At 45.5% G+C, this 19,981-nt stretch overlaps 1 protein-coding gene across 1 annotated transcript in view; it reads right to left on the reverse strand.

The window, feature by feature from the left end:
• Positions 1-19,981, reverse strand: part of TMOD1 (tropomodulin 1) — a 92,046-nt gene that overhangs the window by 53,187 nt on the left and 18,878 nt on the right. The window contains exon 2 of the mRNA XM_030920325.1: positions 16,214-16,381. Within this exon, the coding sequence (XP_030776185.1) occupies positions 16,214-16,333 (120 nt within the window). The 5' untranslated portion in view covers positions 16,334-16,381. The remainder of the gene's footprint in view (positions 1-16,213; positions 16,382-19,981) is intronic.

Genomic DNA, 19,981 nt, shown 5'->3' on the forward strand with positions numbered 1-19,981 from the left:
AGTTAAACATAAAGTTATCATATGATGCAGCAGTCCTGCCCCTTGGTGGAAAAGAACTGAAGATGTATGTCCACCCAAATGCTTGTACATGAATGTTCATAACAGCATTATTCATGATAACTAAAGTATGAACAAGTGTAATGTTCACCAGCTAATGAATGGATAAACCAAATGTGGTATATCCATACAATTGAATATTATTCAACTATGAAAAGAAATGTAGTATTACAACATGAATGACCCTCAAAAACATCATACTAAGTGTAAGAAGCCAGATACAAAAGGCCATGTATTATACGATTCCATATAATATATGAAATGTACAGAACAGTCAAATCTGTAGAGATAGAAAGTAGATTAGTGGTTGCCTAGGACTGGTGTTATGGACTGGAATGTTTGCCTCCAATTCATATGTTGAAGCCCTCACCCCTAGAGTGACTATAATTGGAGACAGGGCCTGTAAGGAGATAATTAAAGTCAAATGAGGTCATAAGGGTGAAACCCTGATCTGATAGGATTGGTGTTCCTATAAGAAGAGATGCCAGAGAGCTGCTGCAACACCTCCTTCCCCAACCAGTGACCATGAAAACACACAGATGGAAGTTGTTCCTTGACCAGAAACTGACCCCTCAAAACCCTGATCTGGGACTTCTAAGCCTCCGGAATTGTGCAAAAATAAGTTTCTGTTGTTTAAGTCACCTAGTCTGTGGTATTTTGTTAGAGCAGCCTGAACAGGCTAATACAGCTGGGAAGGTTGAAGGGAGATGGAGAGTCAAACCAAAGAATGGTGCATTTTTTTTCTTTTTTTCTTTTTCTTTCTTTTTTTTTTTTTTTTTTTTTTTTTTTTTTTTGAGATGGAGTCTTGCTCTGTCACCCAGGCTGGAGTGCAGTGGCACGATCTCAGTTAACTGCAAGCTCTGCCCCACCAGGTTCACGCCATTCTCCTGCCTCAGCCTCCTGAGTAGCTGGGACTACAGGCGCCCGCCACCGCGCCCGGCTAATTTTTTGTATTTTTAGTAGAGATGGGGTTTCACCGTATTAGCCAGGATGGTCTCGAACTCCTGACCTCGTGATCCGCCCGCCTCAGCCTCCCAAAGTGCTGGGATTACAGGCTTGAGCCACCACGCCCAGCCTGAATGGCGCACGTTAAGTGAATGATTGTATACTATGTGAATTGTATCTCCAAAAAGCTATCATTTTTTAAATGGCATATGTCATCTATGGGAGAATGATACAAGTGGCTAATGCAGTAACTGCACCAAATGGTCATGGAATGCTGAGGACAGAAAGCTCTTCATGTGCCAGTGGTTCATGGTGATGCTGAGATCGGCCAGGCTAGAGCTGGCCAAATTTCAAATGGTGCCTGTTTTACAATGTAATTTACCTTATGATGTAAATTAGTTGTGGAGAAGTTAAATGAACCTGAAGATATCGCCATAGAGCTCTCACGATTATTAGAACCTAATACTGACTCTCAGACCCGGGCTACCCAATAGGTGAGGAAAAGAGTTCCCACAACCATTCTGTTGTTGGCTCTGGCCAGGAGAGAGTATTTGGTGATCATGTATGCATAGAAAAGCACCTCTCATTCCCTTATTTCTTATTCATTCAATAAACATCTGCTAAATGAATGCTATGTGTCCAGGCAGTGTGTTAAGAGGTAGGGTTATGACCCCACAAAGAGAAATTTAAAAATTTGGAGTAACCAGGGAGATGAGAGGTGAATGGAGAAAGGAGAGTAAGATCAGAGAAAAGTTTTTCTTTGTTGATCTTTTTTTGTTGTCGTTTTGTTTGTTTGCTTTGCTTTGTTTTGTTTTTTGAGATGGAGTCTGTCTCTGCTGCCCAGGCTGGAGTGCAGTGGCGCTATCTCAGCTCACTGCAACCTCCACTTCCCAGGTTCAAGTGATTCTCCTGCTTTAGCAGCCTGAGTAGCTGGGATTATAGGTGCGTGCCACCATGCCCGGCTAATTTTTTTTTTTTTTTTGTATTTTTAGTAGAGATGGGGTTTCACCGTGTTGGCCAGTCTGGTCTTGAACTCCTGACCTTGTGATCCACCCACCTTGGCCTCCCAAAGTGCTGGGGTTACAGACATGAGCCACCGCACCTGGCCTAGAGAAAAAGCTTAATTACACATAGTTATTCACTAAACACATGGTAATCAAGATCCTAAAGGGAGGGGAAGGTCTACTTTATTGAATAGCAAAGAAGAATCTATAACAAGCCTATACATTACATTTAAAGGTATACTTCCATGGTGCCTGTGGGAAATTGAACTCATTTAACCTATAAGGAATTTAAATCTCAATCTTAAAATGTGCACAGGATAAATTTGCTGGGCAAGTGGCTTTTTTTTTTTTTTTTTTTTTTTTTGTAGTTAGTTCAAAGGGAAGCATCAATCTGACTCCACCAAAGCAGCCATCAATTCATTAGGGGCACTGAAAGTCACATGCACTTGTCACACAAACATCCTTACCCCAAAGACAGGTTGTGAGATTTGTATATAGGAGTCTGAGGAAATCTCCACGTCGTATTTAACAACTGGAAATTTGCTCATCTGAGGAGGGCAGTGACTAATACCTGCATGATCTTTTTATCATTACCAGACAGGAAATTTAGTGTGGGTTTTAAGGAGGAGGATATTCTAGATTATCTCTGATCTTAGGCTAAAATTATGTAATAGCTGTGAGTTACCTGGGAGTGGTGCGGACTGGGGCACACTGGAGCGTTCGTGCCGCCACACTATCCAGCTCCAGCGAACTGTTGACATGTAGGAATGTGGATGTTGTTATTCGATCTGCTCATTTTTTTGTGTGAAATCTCTTGATTTTAAAATATTGACACATAGTCCAAATATTTTAAAAACAATGTTCAGGCCAAATAAAACATATCTGCTAGGCAGACTCGGCCCATAAACTGCCATTATGCCACATCTGATCTAAGGTTCCTAGCAAACTAAAATTCCATGTAAGAAAGCCAAAATATTCATTCATTTATTTCACGAATATTTACTGTGTATCCTGCCCATATCAGGTGTTGGGCTAGAGAAAGCGAGAGGTATACACATAGGTTTTAAATTTGGAATTTTTAAAATTTTGAAAATACAAAGTTTAATTTGTTCTTGAAAATGACTATAGAGGTGGAAATTCGGCAACCTTTCCTGTATTCAGTTCCCATCTCTTGATTTTTAAAATGGTGACTTCCCCTTAAATGTTGTAGAATTAAAACTCGGATGTGCAACTTGGCAGGCTAACATCGCAGTCTAATTTTCACACCCACACTCTGGAGTCCAGTTGTTCAAAGGACAATGGAAACTTGGACAGATCCTTAACTGTGCCATTAGGAGCTCTAACACCCTGCGGATAGGTGCCAGTAAAGCTAAATATCAAGTATCTGCACAGTTATCATTGCTATAGATAGGGCTTCGTGAGAAGCCATCCTGGCTAGAACCTTGTGGGCTTGTTCAGATGTTCACACATAGATAACACACAACTCACACATGTACACATACACACACAGATGTACACACGCACACATGATCACACATGTGCACACACACGTGTACATATGCATACACACAATGCAATAAAAGGATCATAGATTCCTGGCAGCTCAGAAATATAAAGCCCTAAGAGATCCTCTAGACCAATGATTTTTTTCATTTTCCAGTGGAGAAACTGAGGCATAGAAAACTGAAGTCACTGGCCTAAAGTCACATAGCTTGTTAGCCTCACAGCTGGGAAGGCTGAGCTTACATAAAAATGATACTGTATATAATTAGCATATATATATATTAGCATGGTCAAGGATCTATATAACTATCTTCAGACTGGTGGCTCACCGTGCATAAAACCATGCAAAACCCTTAACCTGGTTCTTCACAGTGACAAAAAACAAGGAATTTTTATCACTTTTCCCAAATATATCAGCTATATCTAAGGACGAGGGAATGCAAAACGTGACCCCTGGGTCTGGGCTCTGGGGTCCCAGGTTGCTATTCTGTGACTGAATTACATACAGCTTCTTGGAAGAGGACAGGACAGGTGGTACAACCGCTTTATCGGGGATTGGAAGAAGCCAAGGGCTGGGAAAGGGAGGCGCCTCGCCTGAGGTCATACACTGGACCGAGAGCCCGGGACTCTTGACTTCCATCCCACAAAAACTTTCCATCCCACCTGACTGCCGTCCTCTGGGAACAGATCCTGGGAACCAGATGTGGCCGCACATGAGAGCCAGGTCTCCTCCCCAAGTGTTAGAAAGCCAGCTCTCCACTCCCCTGCTTATCAAATGAGTCTCAGTTTACACATGGAGAAACCGAGGCCCAGGGGCATTGAGTAACTGCCCCAGGGTAGGAGTGAAACCAAAGTGGCCTCACTTTTCAAAGTTCCAGCTGACTCCTCTTCCCTCCTCCCATTTCAAACAATTTAACCTAAGTGTGCCCTAGACACCCACCCAGCTCCACATCAGGCCAGGCCATGCCAGGCCAAACCTTTCACAGGCCAGCAGCTCCCCTAGTTGCCTTTTACAAGGGATTTGACTGGAAAAACAAAAGTTTTTAACTGGCTTGAGGATTTATTTTCCAGTTATCTGCCAGGTCTGTTTCTCCTTATGTAAAGCTTAGGCACTTATGGTCCCGTCCTGATATACAGATCTCTGCCTCTGCATTACTGGCCAGCAGCTTCCAGATCCCACTGGAAATGATTCAGTGGAGCGCTCTTCTCACATACTTTAGCCTGAGAGTGTGACAGGGACAACGGGGTGAGCCCACTCTTGCCCCAGTCACAGCGTCTTGACGTTACAAAGGGACCAGCTGGATCCAAACCTCTAAGAGCCCCACCCCCTCCAGACACAGCCTCTGCCCCAACACACACACTCTGGGACTCTTCCTCCCCCTCTTTGCTTTCTCTCACAGAGCTAGGCCTTTGGCTCAGCGGCCCTGACCTTGATGCAGGGCTGATGAAACTCAATAACTGCCATTTCCCCAGTCAACTTTATAGGGCATTAATGCCGATGTCCAAAGGCACTCCTGTAGCCCGAACCCAGTAATTACTTGTGGTGGTACCTATTTATCATAGCAGCACGGTCTCTCTCTGGTATTCACAGTACAAGGTGGGGACAAACCTTCCCTCCCTGGCTTTCCCCTAATCCTCCTTTCCTGCCTCATGTGCAGGGAAAATGTTCCCTGTTCCTGTTGTGCTGGGGACTGGGTGTCCTGAAACAATGACGGTGTGATCCCGGCCCAGAGAGGCTCGCAGCCACAGGGGAGATACACATCTCAGTGGTGTAGTCACCTTACTCAGCCCCAGGCTTCCTGGAGGAGGTGGTCCTGAACTGAGTCTGAGGGGCCAGGGAGGAACCAGCCAAGTGAGGAGAGGGAGTGGAGGGGCATCGCAGGGAGAGAGAAAGCACGGTGCAGCAGAAGTCCAGCAGATGAGGGTGGCATGGCCTGCTAGGGGAGGCATTAGGATCTGAGGCTGCAGTGTTCCGAAATGTCTCCTCCCATGGGCATCACCCTTGTTCCAGCCCTTGTGACTCTTGCCGGGACCACCAGAGCAGCCTCCTGGCTGGTTCCCTGCTTCCAGGTCTCTCCACCTCTGCTCCTTAGACGCCACCGACATGTACACCCGATCACATCACTCACCAACATACTCACAGATGCCCAACCACTTCCCTTACCTACGGAATCTCGACCAATTCATCAGCCAGGCATGAAGAGCTTTCCATGATTTGACTCCAACCTACTCCCACCTCTCCAGCCTCCTGAGCCTCTTCCTTTCATCAAGTAGCCCATGTTCTAGCCACTCCAGGCTGCTCCACATTCCACAGCCATGCCCTGCACTCTCCCACTGACATGCCTTTGCTCAGGCTGTGCCTTCTACTTGGAATTCCGTCACTCCAGCTCCCCTGCATTAATCTTTCAAAGCCCTTCCCTGGAGCACCCTGTTCAGCTTTTGCAGGGTTCTCCATACTGATCTGGTGAATCTTGCTCCGAACTCCCCTAGGCATGTTGCCAGCTCTTGTATAATGCTCATCTTACTCTGTGGAGCATATCTATGCCGTATGTCTCTCCCCAAGGATACCAGGTGCCCCTCAAGGGCCAGCTGGGATATATCTTAGACTTCTCTGAATCCCCAGCACCAAGCCCTGAATGCTAAGAGAATGTGGTCTGAGTTGTCCACAGTCACACAACACTGATGCTCCAGCTGGGAACAGGGTGATATGACTTGGACTCCCTTCAGGCCCACATCGCACCTGCTGTCCCAAGCCATTGGCTTTTCCACCCAGCTGCTGTTCCCAAGTGGGTTTTGGGGAGAGGGACATATTATGAAAGGTGTCAGAGTTGGGGAGTGTCTAGTATGAGACCAAGGTTCACTGTTGTGGGTTTTGGAAAGTGCCAAGCTAAAAAGTGAGACTTTTACAATGCTTTCTTTGAGGACCTAGATTTGGTTAAATTCCTGCCAACTCCTCTCAATCCATCTCAGGGCTTTCAGCAGAGCAGAACATCAGGCCATCACACTAGTGAACTCACAGTGATAGACTCCAAATCGTCCCTGATTCCAGCTTCCCCTTCTTTAGCAATAAAAGAAAGCCTCCACTTTTTAGTTGAGTTCTTGGCTGCTCAGATTAAAGGCTACACTTTGTAGGCTCCCTTGCAGCTAGGTTGAGTCATATAATTAAGTTCCAGGCAATTATATGAGAAGTGTCCAGTGGCAATTTCTGGTAACTTTCCTTAAAAGGGACTTGAATCCTGGCTTTTCTCCTTTCTTTTATCCCTCCCCCCTCTCCACCCCTTTTTCTCTATTTGGATGCCTGGAATGTGGCTATTATGGCTATAGGGCTAAACCTTAGGAATGGCAGAAAGATGAGCTAGACAGAGTCTAGGACTCTGAGAAGTCTGGGCAGCTGAGCTGCATCCCAGCCCTAGATTGCCTACCTGTGGACTTTTACCTGAGGGATGGATAAAACACTGCACAAATCACATTTATCTGAGTCTCTGTTACTTGTAGCGAAGCTGCACCCTACCTGATAACCTGGGTTCTCAGCCAAGGGCTGTGAGGCCACAGATGGGGCACGGGTTCTCTCTGGTTTTGGATTCCCTATCTGTAAAATGAGGGTTAAGAGCCCTTTTATCTTGAAACCTCAGAATAAGGGTTTAACTCCATACAGAAGCAGCTTCTTGCCAGTCAGTTTTACCATCACTGGGTATGATCATTCACTTTCATTCAACTGAACAGACACTGCATTATGGAGGTGCTCTGCCAGGGCAGTCACATCTGGTTGTGCAGGTTGTGCACTGCACTAAGCCAAGGACATGATTCACTCTCTAGTCTATGTGAACAGTGTCTCCTGGAGTACAGCGTGCAACTTGCACAACTATACCTGGCTGCACTGTATCTGTGGCCATACAGTATGGTTCCCAGTCTCAAAATACTTAGATTCTAGTGGACAAATCATATACTCAGGCTCACATTTATTAAGGACCACCATGTGCTAGGCACTGGGCTAGGTGCTTTTCATCTAATCATACATGTATATGTTTGTGTATGTGTCTATTTTTTATGCTAAAACAAACATCTGCCATACGAGGTAGAACCAGAGCTGCAAACCGAGAGGCCTACAGGCAAATTAAATGCTAACACTCGGTTGGGTTTGTCTGGCCCGTGCATTTAAATGAGCTATCAGCATTTTAAAATAAGGAGCTTACACATTTTTTTAAAATCCAGATTTCCAACATCTCTGGAAACATTAGGTGATGTGGCAATACCAGGTCTGTACTCTCATACTGGCAACAATTAGTGGAGCTGAAAATGGTGGGCCCTTTAGACAAACTCCCATTTGCCTCAGTCCCCACCACTCCCTGTTGCCTCTGACACAGAGGCCAAGGTCAGTTACTACACAGCACTGGTTTTGCAGTTGCTTTTATTTCTGAAAATGTAGATGGTAAGGGAAACTTTTCTTACATATACCTATCTTTAAAAGTGAGAAAGTAATAGATAAGCCAAGATGACCACATGGCTCAAGAAAACTGACCCATCTTCCTTCCTTCATGTAGGTCACTTACATGACGTGTGGGTACTCGGTTTGCTGCCTCCCAGTAGAAAGTGCTCAGTAGAGTGGCAGCGATGGTGAATAGAAAGGGAGACAGAAAGGCAGGGTTTAAACTTTATCTGTAGCGATTTCTTTTTTTTTTTTTAAGAATGATCAGAACCAAATAAGGCAAAATTTTAACGTTTGCTAAATTCAGATGATGACAACATAGGTGTATACTGTACTATCCTATGTGTTTACAATGTTTCCTATTCAACATGTCAAAATCAAAAAGGAAACAGCTCAGTGTCGTCAGGGCGGAGCAGGTGCTGTGCTAGGGGTGTGAAGGTAAAAGAGTCTAAAAGGCTTCTGAGGGAGGGGAGGAAAGGTCAAGCCTTGAAAAATGGGAGGAAGTGAGGGGCTTCAGGTCAAGGAGGTTCCCCAGCCAGAGGAGGGGTTGGGAGAGGTGGTCATGGGTCCAGAAGGCAGAGGATGGGATGGGGACACACAGACGCCTGGCCTGACTTGCCCTCACCCCGCCAGGCCCGTCCTCGTCTCTGTGCACGGCAGGCAGTGTTTCTAAGGATGTGTGCCTATTTTTAGAGGAGAGATTTATTTCTTTCCATTTCAACTGTTTACTTCTATCCTGGGCTTGCGATTCTGCCGGTTTGTGTTACAAAGGAGAATCATGGCCCTGTGGACCAAACTTGGCTGCTTCCTGGATGGCCAAGAGTGTCTTTGCCTTAAAGGATATGATTTAGGACACAAGTAGGAGGATTTTATGATCATCTAATGGGAAGCCATGTGGAGTGACAGGAAGTACCAGGTGGGCGCCTTGGCTCTGCCGCTGACTTGCTGTGTGACCTTGAACGAGTCCTTTCCCGTCTTTCCACTTCAGGGTTTTGTTGATGCTTGGATGTTTCATCAGTGAAATGGTAATAATGACACCTCACAGGATGGTATGAGGATTTGATGAAATACAGAAAACACCAACTGTGTCCAGGACAGACTCCAAAATCAGGCTTTCTCTACTGGTACCACATATGTAGATGCCCGGTGGGGTACTGTTAGATGATTTCCAAGTGTCCTTGGAGCTCTGGGATTCTCCATTTCTGTTTTCCATTATTTCATCCTGCAATTCATGGCCCTTTGTTCTCAGAACTCTTTTTTTTTTTTTTTTTTTTTTTTTTTTGAGATGGAGTCTTGCTCTGTCACCCAGGCTAGAGTGCAGTGGTGTGATCTTGGCTCACTGCAACCTCCGCCTCCCAGGTTTCAAACAATTCTGTTGTCTCAGCCTCTCAAGTAGCTGGCATTACAGGTGCACACCACCACGCCTAGCTAATTTTTGTATTTTAAGTAGAGACAGGGTTTCTCCATGTTGGCCAGGCTGATTTCGAACTCCTGACCTCAAGTAATCTGCCTGCCTTGGCCCCCAAAAGTGCTGAGATTATAGGTGTGAGCCACTGCACCCGGTCTGTTCTCAGAACTCTTGACACATTATGGACTAAGGAAGGCAGCATCTGTCTGAATTGTATCAATAGCTGTGTGATTCTGGGCACCTATTTCTTTATCTACAGAATGACATTAACCTCATCCTATGAGGATCAATCTTATAAGATCCTTGTAAATATTTTATGAAATGATGCCCATAAAATGCTTAGCACAGCACCTGGCATGTAAGAACACCTTAGCAGAGGCTGGGTGCAGTGGTTCACGTCTGTAATCCCAGCATTTTTGGAGGCCAAGGCAGGTGGATGACCTGAGGTCAGGAGTTCGAGACCAGCCTGGCCAACACGGTGAAACCCCCACCTCTACTAAAAATACAAAAATTAGCTGGGCCTGGTGATGCACACCTGTAATCCCAGCGACTCAGGAGGCTGAGGCAGGAGAATCACTTGAACCTGGGAGGCAGAAGTTGCAGTGAGCAGAGATCACACCATTGCACTCCAGCCTGGGCAACAAGAGTGAAACCCTGTCTCAAAAAACAAACAAACAAACAACAACAACAACAGAAAACACTTTGGTAGAAAATCATGGTTATTATTATCCAGGCTTTGCAGAGGGTCTGTGGTTTTCCATTATTGTCTGTATGGTTATATTGTGTTGCAGATTCCTGACAGCTGACTTTAAAATCAACTCTTAGGACCCAGTTTCTTTACAAGGTTGAATTATCTCTACCATCTTCTCTCCTGCGAATATTTTGAGGCTTTTGGTGAGACAGTTTAAAAAATGTTCTGCCTTTTCCCCAAAGCCTCATTAACCATCAATATTTATGGTTAAATTCCTTGTGTTTGTGGATTCTTCTTTTCTTTAAAGATTAGTCTTTATTGTGAAAATAACATAACAACTTCAAAAGAAGTCAAGTTGGAAATAACAATTTGCTCATAATTCTCCAGTCTGCTCTCTGTGAGTTTCCTTCTGGGCTAGTCTCAGAGGTGCTCCCAGGGGCAGTTAACAGCACAGGTTACCGGGCCAAGACTATCCAGGTTGGAATCCCAGCACCACTCAGATTGCATCCTGGGCAGGTTACTTTATATCTCTAAGCCTCGGCTTCTCCATCTTTAAAATGGGGCTAATGACTGAACCCTCCCAGAGGACTAAATGAGATAATCCACATAGGGCTTTGCTCATGGCACACCCAGGAAGTATTGAGTGTCTATTGCTCATAAGAAAACTGTACACTGCTCCCTGCAGAAGTCACAATGACTTGTCATTCTTAAAACCTCTCTCTGTGTTGCTCCCACCACCTGGTACAAAGGCAATCTGAACTGAGGAACTGGCTCCGCTTCAGAGCAGCATCCACTTAACTCCAGAGAGACGAGAAAGGGCAGATCCTCTGGGGAATCAGTCAACAGAGGATACTTTTAGCACATGAAGCATTCCTTTCCCGAGGGAGTCCAAGTGCAACAATCTCATGATAAGCTCGAGTTTTTCCAGAGTGAGAGATAGAAAGTTTCGGGGACTTTTTTTTTTTTTTTTTTTTTTTTTAATGTGCACAAGTTTGGAATCCTCTGCTGCAAACAGAGCTGCTTTCCAAGTCCTCGTACTCCATTCTGTCACATGACACTGGGGCTTAACAATTGCATAACCAGAAGCATCACCCTTTGAAGTGTTTGTTGAATTCAGGTACTGAGTGAGGCAGCCAAGAATGGTTCAAATAAATCATATGTGGTTAGAGCTGGAGGGGGCTTCCAAGGCCATCTAGGCCGACTGCATCCGTTTTAGAGGCAGGAAAATTGAGATCCAAAGAAGGAAAATCATATCTGGAGCAGAGCCAGGACTGGAATCTGGACTTCTGTACCTCAGGCTCTTTCCCAGAAAAAAGAGGGATGATTTTCATACAGCAGCCCCCAACCACAAAACTAGAGCACATCTGCAGCCAAACTCTCTCCCTGAACACTCCCATGAGAACTTGGAGTGGCATAGCTAAGTTGTGAACTCCAGACCCACACATAGTGGCTCTGCCATTGCCTAGCTGTGGGACTTTGGACAAGTTACTTCACCTCTCAGTTTCCTCATCTGTAAAATGGGGATGATAACAGGGCCTGCCTCCTAGGATCATGATGATGGTCAAATGAGTTAATATTTTCAAAGTCCTTAGAACAGCACCTGCAAATAGTGTCATCTAAGCACTCATTAAACAAAAATAAAAACAGGAGGAATATGGACTATAACAGAGAGGGCAGTGGCCTTGGTGCCAAGGGACCAGGGTTCGGATCTGGTTCTGCTTGGATGTATGACCTAGAGCAAGTTCTTTCCCTTCTCTGGGCTCTGCTCCTGCTCTGAAGCGGTGGGAGGGGCGGACACCTGCTGGCCAGCTAGGAGTCTCTCATTGTCTGCATATCTTTGGCCTCTCCCTGTGCTGTGATTTCAGAGCATGGGCCAAGGGAGGGCAAAACTAGAACTGGAATGTTTGTGCTCTTCAAAAGAAGGGAGGCCCTCTAGGCCTTTTCGAAGCTCACATACTGTCTTGCAAATCAGGTAACAGAGCTGATCTTAATGAAGGGGCCGATTGTGTGACTGGGACAGAAACCCACTGGCCTCCATTATCTCCTATCCTCTCTTTGGTTTCTCTTCTCTTTTCTTTGAACTGAAAGAGAAAGGGGTCTTTGAAAATGCCAACTGGGAAACCACAGTGGTGTGAGAATCGCAGGTCTCAGATGGCCCATGCCCGCCCCACACCCCTGTGCTCAGTTACTTTTCTCCTGCCAGAGAGGGAGGTGCACACACTCTGGAGCCTGTTTGAAATCCGAGTCTCCATGCCTGCCCGGGTCCTGTGACCCTCAGCAAGCTGAGCCCCAGGTGCCCTGTCCCTCCAGTAGCACAAGTGGAGTGTCCCTTCCCTGCTAATCACCTGGGCGGGAGAGCTGGCTGTGTGAGAGCTGCAGGGGCCCTGGGTATTTGCTGCTGAGCCTGGATGCTCTGATATGTGGGGTGGCAGACCTGAGGGAGCTCTTTGCCAGTGTGGGCGTGAAATGGAATGCAGTTCCTGGTGGATGCACTCTGGGTTCTGAGAGACCTCCTCCATCTGTCCCCCTCCACTCCCAGGTCTGACGCTTGGCTCTGACCCTTGTCATCACCTGCCTTATTTGTAGCCACAGCCTGACCTGACCTCATCCCCATGCAGCAGCTCAGGGCAACTCAAACAGCCCAAAAGGCCCACGGGGCCCTCAGGTGCACTTCTCCCTGGGAGTGGCAAAGATTTCCCCATGGGAGCGCCTCCCCCCTCTCACCCATCTCCCTGACACCCCTCCAGGCCATATGTCCTCAGTGTCACCTCCCAAAACCAACGAACTCTTTGAGTCTCTGACCCTTTGGGCTCCCTGAATCTACTGAGCAAAGTCTAAACCCTGCCATCCCCTCTTCCCCCACATTATCTATCCCAACCCTCCTTTCTAATCTCATCTGACCCTCCACAGAAACCACACTAAGATTCCCATCCCCAATTACCTTCCCTACACAACACTCTCCTTGTGGCCTTTCTCAAGGCCTTCACTCTGCATGGAATTAGAAAAATCCAGGGCCCAGTTCCAGTGTTACCTGCTCTGTGATGCCTCACACCAGTAAGAGTTCATCTCCTGGCAGAGCTTCCTGTCTGCTCCGTGTTGAGCGCAGTGTATTATGCCTGTGTCCCCACCAGCCTGTGCTCCTGAAAGGCAGAGTCCCAGCCAGGCTCCCCTGTTGGTGCCCAGTACAGTGCTTGGTGCTCGGCAGGTAACCAAGTCACATTTATTGAGTTAACTGGAATTGGCTACATGCCTCTTTTGTTCTCCCTTTATAAAGCTGTTTGTTCTTGGAATTCTGTGTGACAGTGATCTAGGATAGAATTAGAACAGAATAATTTTACAGCTTGATTTTTTCTTGCCTACATGGCTTGTTTTTACTGAAACACAGGCTAATGGGGAGAGATGATGCGGGGGAAGAAAGAAACGCAAGGCTCTTTCCACCAATGCTGACTTCTGATCAACTTGAGCAGCCTCATCAGGAAACCACGTTCTCGTGGCAGGCAGGGGAAGGTCGTGAATATCAGGAAGAGGAGGACACACTGCTGGAGGGATGTGTAATTCCATGGGGCCTGGGACCCAGGAGCCCAAGGCAAGGATTCTGAGTTATCTGGAATGAAGCCACTTAATCACACCTGGGTATAAGACCAGATTATAAGTCAGGTTAGTTTAACCCTGAAAATGACCAGCCAACTCTGTTATTCCATGACTAGGGACATTGAGGTCTAGGAAGGATGGCAGCTTGGTCCACGGTCACATGGAGTGGAAGAGACAGGGCTGGGATTGGAAGCAAAACACCTAACTTCTAGTCCTGCATTTTTCCATCTGCACTGTGCTCCCTGGATGTTAGCAGTGGCCATCTGTGTGTGAGTGAGATTGAAGTGTTGTTTTCTTTATGGATCACTATGAAACCAGAGTTGAGCAATGGCTGGTTTAAAAAAAGGATGTGATACATTCCATATTTAATTAAAAATATATAACATGGAACATTTACTCAGCTCAGTAACTTTCATTATCTACCTTCTCTGCGCTGGTCAGTGACCTGGGTGCCTGGCATATAGCTGTAGGATGAAGACCCCTGTCTAGGAGGCCACCTACGAACCCCTCTATGTCCATGCTTACAGTTCTAGTGTGACTTGCTAAACCACATACACAACCAAACAGACTTTTGACTCTTAACACTGTGTACCCTGACTGCAGGGATGAATTCTGAGCATTAAACACACTTCTAAATGTGCCAACTAAGAAATGCAATGATAAAACATCAAACATTAAATGAGAAGGATTCTTCTGGTCCTTTATTTCTCAGCTCATTCATTCCATGACACATGTTCTCCACCATCCTGAAGCTGCTGGCTTGATACAATGGGGTAATGGCCTTTTGAAGACACAGTTACAGTGCCAGCTAGGTGGCCACACCTTACAGGCTGGGGCAACATTCTCCAGAAGGCGGTATATGCTCTGAATCAGTGGCAGTTGCTGATGCCATTTCTCCCATAGCTAGGATTCGTGGGTCAGGGAATCAAGGTTGGAAACATGAGTGGCGCCACTCACCATTACTCCTAGCGATCCACTAGCAAAACTTTCACTTATTGTTCCCATGACCCTATGGTCTGCTGGCCTAGAAGTCTTAGTTTCAAAGGAGGAAAGTTCCACTAGGAGACACAATAATTCCATTAAACTGGAAGTTAAAACTGCCACCAGCCCGCTTTGGGCTCCTCATGACTCTGAATCAACGAGCAAAGAAGGGAGTTACTGGGGGTGATGGATGCTGACTACTAAGGAGAAATTGGATAGCTATTGCACAAGGGAGGTGAGAAAGTGTATGTCTGGATAGAGGAGAGCCCTTAGGGCATTTTTAAGTATTACCATGCCCTGTGATTAGGGTCCATGGAAAACTACAACAAACTAATCCAGGCAGGACTACTAATGGCCCAGGCCTTTCAGAAATGAAAGCTTAGGTCACCCCATTGGGTAAAGAACCACAACCAGCTGAGGTGCTTGCTAAAGGCAAAGAATGGGTAATGAAGCAGGGTAGCTATCAATACCAGCCACAACTACCTGAGTAGTTACAGAAATGAAGACTGTAATTGTCATGAGTACTTCCTCCTTATTTTGTGAACACTTGTGTTGTGTGTGTGAGTGTGTGTAGCAAATATCTTTGCTCTTTCCCTTTCTTATTCCCTTATCACGTAACACAAGATTGTTTGATACTGACTTTACTGTTGTTGATTGTATTGGCTTTGTATAATAGGATTTAAGTATCATTAATTTTACATTATAGTATTTAAGTTACAGGACAGCAAGGAGAAGAATAAACATCACTCATGGACTTTACCTCCTCTTCTGGGGAAGGTGATAGTGTGTTTTCCTAACATGATAGTTGTATCATGTTAGGCAGAATTATGACATCATTACTGTCTTTATTTGGAAATTAAGTATGGTTTAAAGAGATGTACATGTGTGTCAAGCTGACAAGGGGTAGACTGTGATGGTTAATTTTGGGTGTTGACTTGACCATGGGATGCTCAGACATTTGGTCAAACATGATTCTGGGTGTGTCTGTGAGGGTGTTTCTGGATGAGATTAATATTTGAATCAGTAGACTGAGTAACACAGATTGTTCCCCCTGATATGGCGGCGGGGGGGCATCCAATCAGTTGAAGACCTGAATAGGGGAAAAAAGCTGACCCTCCTCCAAGTAGGCGGGGATTTCCTCCTGCCTGACTGCCTTGAGCTGGAACACTGGCTTTTTTCTGCCTTTGGATTCAAACTAAAACATCTTTTCCCAGACCCAACTCTTCCTGGGTCTTCGGCCTGCTGGTTATTTGTATTTGTATTGGAACTATACCATCGGCTCTCCTGGGCCTCCACCTTAGCAACTGCAGATCTTGCCGGTCTCTACAGCCTTGTGAGCTAACGCCTTATAATAAAATCTCTCTCTCTCTCCTTCTCTCTCTGTCTCTACACACACACACACACACACACACACACACCCTATTGGTTCTCTCTTTCTCTGGAGAACTCTAATACAACACATTAAAAGAAAAATCTGCAAAGACAAAGTTATTCTAATGTCATTGCCATGGAAGGAAAAAGGAAGTGGTGGCTTTAGGAAGCACCCACCTGTCCCTCCCCAGCTCCCCTCACTGGTGACAGTGTGCTCCCCTTTAGCACCTACTCACATCAGGGTCCAGCTCATCCAGCTCATTTTCCAGGGTCCTGAGCTCTTCCTCTGTGAGGGCTCCAAGGATTTCATCTTCATCCAGGTCACGGTATTTCTCTAGTTCTCGTCTGTACGACATCGTGGAAGAACTTGTCTGTGTCTCCTGAGTTTCTGCGCTGATTAATACCTACCAGAGAGACAAGAATCTTAGAAAGACCTATCTCAAATTTGCTCTCTCAGAGCAAATGGAGGCTCATCATTCACACAGCGGCCTGGGTACATTTTATGAATCACCAGGATAATCATGACTATGGTGGAATACTACACTAAGTTTGGCTAATTCTCTAATAAAACTGTGCAAGGTAAAGTCCTGAGAGCATGTAAGTTAATGAATTGTAATTGGTTATAATTGGCATGGACATTAATTACAAGTAAATGGGTAATTATAAATGGCTTATGAGTGCCTGAAAACAATGTTATTCTTCAAGGAGTTCAAATACTTTTCTGTATAACTCTCCACCCTTCACCCTACACACCAGAGGGAATCATGAATGCTGGAAACTCTGCCAAAACTGAGTTTAAAAGGGGCAGGGGAGTATCGATGGTTAATTGAGCACCTACTGCACACAGGTCCGTCACCTATACCATCTCATTCAATCCTTACAAAAGGTAGTTTATAGAAATAGCTAACTTTAACTACTGTATGTCAAGCTGCGTGTTAAGTACTTCACAAGGACTTTCTCATTTAACCTATGAGGTAGGTATTTACTATTATCCCCATTTCATAGACAAGGACTTAGTGAGGTTAAGTGACTTACCCAAACGACACTACTAGGAAGCAGCAGCTCCACATTTAAACGCAGACCTTCTCTGCGGAGTCACCCAGTGGCATGGCCAGGGGGCTGCCTAGTCCAGAGTCCCCATTTCTCCCCAGAGGGAGCCAGTTCAGAGGGAAGAAGTTCAGAGGGTTCCCCATCAGGACCTGGGGAACCAGGGTTCACCTCTGCTGCTTCCCAGACTGCTCTCTCTTGCTGGAGAAGCCTACCGTTCATTTCCTGTTTCACAGATGACACCTAACGCCTATGTTTGGACCCTGTCTCTGCTACATCCCATAACCACGACATTTTCAGACCTGTTAACTCATCTGAGCCTCTCCACACATCCTGGAGGTTCATCTTTTTTTTTTTTTTTTTTTTTTCCCCTTTTTTATACCTTGAAGATCTTCCTGGATACTAATAGGTCTTTTAATTAAAATATTTTTATTAGTGAAAAAACTGAGGGATGGCCTAGGGCTTGACTCAGGACGCCTGACATCAGTCAGAGGGTGCTCTCTACTCCACCACACCACCTCCCCTGAGCTAGGATGGACAGCAGGACCTCGAGCCCTATTGTCCTCCAGCTTAGCTAAATGTAGTACCGTGCATAGAATCAGTGTGATGAGTTATATTGTGTCTCCCAAAAACTCATATATAAGGCTGGATGCGGTGGCTCATGCCTATAATCTTAGCAATTTGGGAGGCTGAGGTAAGAGGATTGCTTGAGCCCAGAAGTTTGAGACCAGCCTGGGCAACATAGTGAGACCCCATCTCTACAAAAAATACAAAAATTAGCCGGGCATGGTCGTGCGGCACCTATAGTCCCAGCTACTCAGAAGGCTGAGGTGGGAGGATCCCTTGAGCCCAGGAGGTCAAGGCTGCAGTGAGCCACGTTCTCACCACTGCACTCCAGCCTGGGTGACAGAGTGAGATCCAGTCTCAAAAAAGTAAATAAATAAATAAAATAAAAATAAAAGTTCATATGTTGAATTTCTAACCCCCAGTATCTCAGTAACCTAGTATCACATTGCAAGTTAGAATGTGACCTTACCTGGAAATAGGGTCATTGCAGATGTAAGTAGTTAAGTTTAGACACGGTCTTACTGGATAGAGTGGGCCCCTAATCCAATATTTTACCTGGGATTATAAACAGGGGAAATTTGGACACAGACACAGCGACTAAGAGAACACCATGTGACAATGAACGCAGAGATTGGGGTGATGCTACTACAAGCCAAGGAATGCCAAAGATTGCCAGCAAGCCACCAGAAGCCAGCCCCAGAAGGAACCCACCCTGCCAACACCTTGATCTCAGACTTCTAGCCTCCAACACTGTGTGACAGTACATTTCTGTTATTTAAACCGCCCAGTGCTGGAATTTTGTCACAGCAGCCCAGGCAAACTTATGTAACAGATATGACCTTTTTCACAGCAATGTACGTATGTAGATCTCCAAGCAAGCCAACCAGCCAACCCACCCATGGCTTATCTGTGAAATCATGATGAAATTTTCTAGAGTAGAGAAAAATGAAAACTAGGAAAGGACAATCAACCAATCGATCCAAAAGCTGGGATTAGTTGTTAATTAAAAATAATTAAAGTCATCTAAAATAAATGAAAACCAAAGTTCACTAAGCTAATAGAAAAAGTCTCTGTCTCAGAAAGCAGAGAGCACATTTTATCAGTGTAAGCCTGTGCATGTGTGGGCCTATTTGCAGGAGAAGTCCAAGTATATGACAGCTGGCTTGATAAGAAGGACTTGCTTCCCAAATACAGAAACCCCAGTGCCACCCTTTTCTCTAAGAATGGCTCAGCTTGGCCTAACATCCTCCTTTGACCAGGCCCCAAGAATGCAATGCTCAGACCATAAATGGCCCCCCACCACTTGATCCATTTCTATTACTTCCAAAGAAAGCACAACCAGCTGACAGTGCTCTGGTATTGATGAAAAAACCTTCCTGAAGGCCATCAGAAAGCAGCCTAATTTGGCTTTTCCTAAGTGAAGCTAGGATGGGGAGAGGATCCATGATCTCTGTGCTGGGGCCAAGAGGGACTCTAATGAAGGGCTTGGAGTCTTCCAGAACCAACTCACAGAGATGTCCAGAACTGCCTTAAAACTGCATCTCTTAGAGGGGCTGCAAACACAAGCTGTTGGTGCTCAAGCGGGTTTTGGGTTATATGAAGTTCCCAAGGACTCTGGACTGCAGGACTTCTCAAAAGTGTTGGTATATGGGTATACAATGGAGTCTCCAAAAGGAATAGGTTGCAAGCAGAATTACCCCAGTCTTTTTTTTTTTTTTTTATCATAAAAGCACATGTCTGAGAAACTGCACCCAGAAATGGAATCTCACAAAACCAAGTTTGGAAAACACACTTTGCTTCACCTCTGGGTCACATCAGAACCACACAAGAAGGGACACAGGGACAGGACCAACTGGGACACACTTCTGGGGAGCATCAAACAGGTTGGGAACCCTGTGAGCTTCTCATACTTGTTACCTCTTCCAGCTGCCTCATTTTCTACATACTTTATAGTAAAAGCCTTAGAAAAAGAGTCATGGACAGACCCTGGAGAATGACCAGCCAGGCTGAGGAAGCAGGGGAGAAAGAAATCCTTTATCAAAGCCAGCTTGAGGAAAAGGGGCTGGGAAAAGAGCCAGAAAGGAAAGGAGGTGACAACTGTGAGGTCTGCTGAAGGAGGGATATGTGGTGGGGCATTCGGTCTCCCCTAGAGATGCCACCCTGAGGGGTACAAATCATGAAATTTCCTAAAGAAGTCTCCTCTTACTGCATCCAGGAAAGTTAATGCACCACTTACACACCCCAAGGTGCTGTTGATTTCTAAAATCCGATTTCACAGGATTTAAAAAGCCCTTTCTAATGTCAAGAGTCCTGTGAATATTATGGAGCAATGAGGCACAACATGAACTAAACTAAGAAGAACCAAAAACTCTAAGGTAAACTATGAAGCT

This window comes from Rhinopithecus roxellana, chromosome 16, assembly GCF_007565055.1.
Source record: "Rhinopithecus roxellana isolate Shanxi Qingling chromosome 16, ASM756505v1, whole genome shotgun sequence".
Classification (NCBI taxonomy): Eukaryota; Metazoa; Chordata; class Mammalia; order Primates; family Cercopithecidae; genus Rhinopithecus; species Rhinopithecus roxellana.